Source organism: Sinocyclocheilus grahami, unplaced genomic scaffold, assembly GCF_001515645.1.
Source record: "Sinocyclocheilus grahami isolate Dianchi unplaced genomic scaffold, SAMN03320097.WGS_v1.1 scaffold1073.1, whole genome shotgun sequence".
NCBI lineage: Eukaryota > Metazoa > Chordata > Actinopteri > Cypriniformes > Cyprinidae > Sinocyclocheilus > Sinocyclocheilus grahami.
Window position 1 is genome coordinate 518,524 of NW_015506252.1, and position 1,771 is coordinate 520,294.

Below are 1,771 nucleotides of genomic sequence, written 5' to 3' on the forward strand. Positions count from 1 at the left end.
CTGTATTTTGGATCAAATAAATGCAGGCTTGGTGAGCAGAAGAGAATTCTTTAAAAAACATTAAAAATCTTACTGTTCAAAAACTTTTGACTGGTATGTTAGCCTATAGTTTGAAGTAAGAAATATTAATATTAATAAGGAGAGACTGAGATTTATTTGACAGTGATTTCACATTTCTTGTTTGTATGAAGGCTAAATACCAATAAAAAGTGAACATTTATTTATTTGCGCCATTTTTTCCCTAAAATATTATACCGTTTTATAGGAGTAGGTTTCATAGAGTTGGCAAATTAATTTTTCATAAGTTTGTAGGTACAGACATCTGTTGTGGCCGTTCTTGGCCGTTTTTATGAGGCTTTTTTAATAGTGTTCATATCGATATCGGAATTATATCGTATCGACCGAAATTAAGAAATATATCGTGATATAAATTTAGGCCATATCGTCCAGCCCCATGTCAAATATAAGTTAAACTGCACACGAACTGCTGTGAGAAAACAAACATTTTCCACTCAAACACCTTGACGTTGCTCTTGAGCTCAGCAGAAGTTAACAGTTAACCGGATGCACAACCTTGCAATGCCACAACCTTGAATTCCTGCCGCAGCCTCGGGTTTGAATCGAAGACTCTTCACAGACGTGAGATGTTATGAAACACACACACACACACACACACTTCTTACCTCCTTGTCAGTCTTGAGGAGGCACTCAGACGGCGCTCCTCCGAGGCTGCTTCCCAGGGGCCGCACCACAGCGTTTGCCACGTCTCGACCCACGCCGGCTGGGTAAGTGTGTAAGACTCTCAGGTGACCCTGATCGTTCTGGACCACCAGGTGTAAAGAGCGCCACTCGGAGTACATGACCGCGACTTCTGCTGGATCTGACAGCAGCCTGAGGAGAGACGCAAACCAGCCGCGCGGTTTAGAGAGGGATATTCAGACAATAGGAATCATTTAAAATAATCTATAAATGGCCTTCAGTAGTGCTTTATTTTTTTATTTTATTTTAGGATGAATAGTACACACTCTCTCACACACACACACACACTCTCTCTCACGCACTCTCTCTCACACACACACACACACACACATGCACACAAACTGTATTTTCTATCACCCTACACCAACCCTACCCCTAAACCTACCCCTTACAGGAAACTTTCTGCATTTTTACAATCAAAAACAAAAAACAAATTCTGTATGATTTTATAAGCTTCTGGACCCATGGGGACCTCAATTTAGGTGCCCACTGTGACACAAGTCCCCATGAGTTGGTGTGTATTCAGGTTTAAGTCCCCACCACTGCAGAAAAACATGTACACACACGCATATAGGTCAAAGATGATAAAGGGTTTTCAAGCATCAAACAATAAAAGTTTAACACAGCTGTACAACAGAATGTGTCATTTTTTCTGATAAAAAAAAATAATAATTGTAATACATTTTTACCATGATTTACAGAAGACACCCACTGTGAAAGAGAGTGTGTGTGTGTGTGTGAGAGAAAGTGTGAGAGAGTGTGTGTATATATATATACAGTGGGGAAAAAAAGTATTTAAAGTTTAACACAGCTGTACAATAGAATGTGTCATTTTTTCTGATAAAAAAAATAATAATTGTCATACATTTTTACCATGATTTACAGAAGACACCCACTGTGAAAGAGAGTGTGTGTGTGTGTGTGAGAGAAAGTGTGAGAGAGTGTGTGTATATATATATACAGTGGGGAAAAAAAGTATTTAGTCAGCCACCAATTGTGCAAGTTCTCCCTC

The 1,771-nt window shown here is 39.2% G+C and overlaps 1 protein-coding gene across 1 annotated transcript in view; it reads right to left on the bottom strand.

Annotated features, from left to right (window-relative positions):
* ralgapb (Ral GTPase activating protein non-catalytic subunit beta) overlaps positions 1-896 on the bottom strand; it is a 43,637-nt gene extending 42,741 nt beyond the window's left edge. The window contains exon 1 of the mRNA XM_016251854.1: positions 684-896. Within this exon, the coding sequence (XP_016107340.1) occupies positions 684-860 (177 nt within the window). The 5' untranslated portion in view covers positions 861-896. The remainder of the gene's footprint in view (positions 1-683) is intronic.
* Positions 897-1,771: the final 875 nt, after the last annotated feature.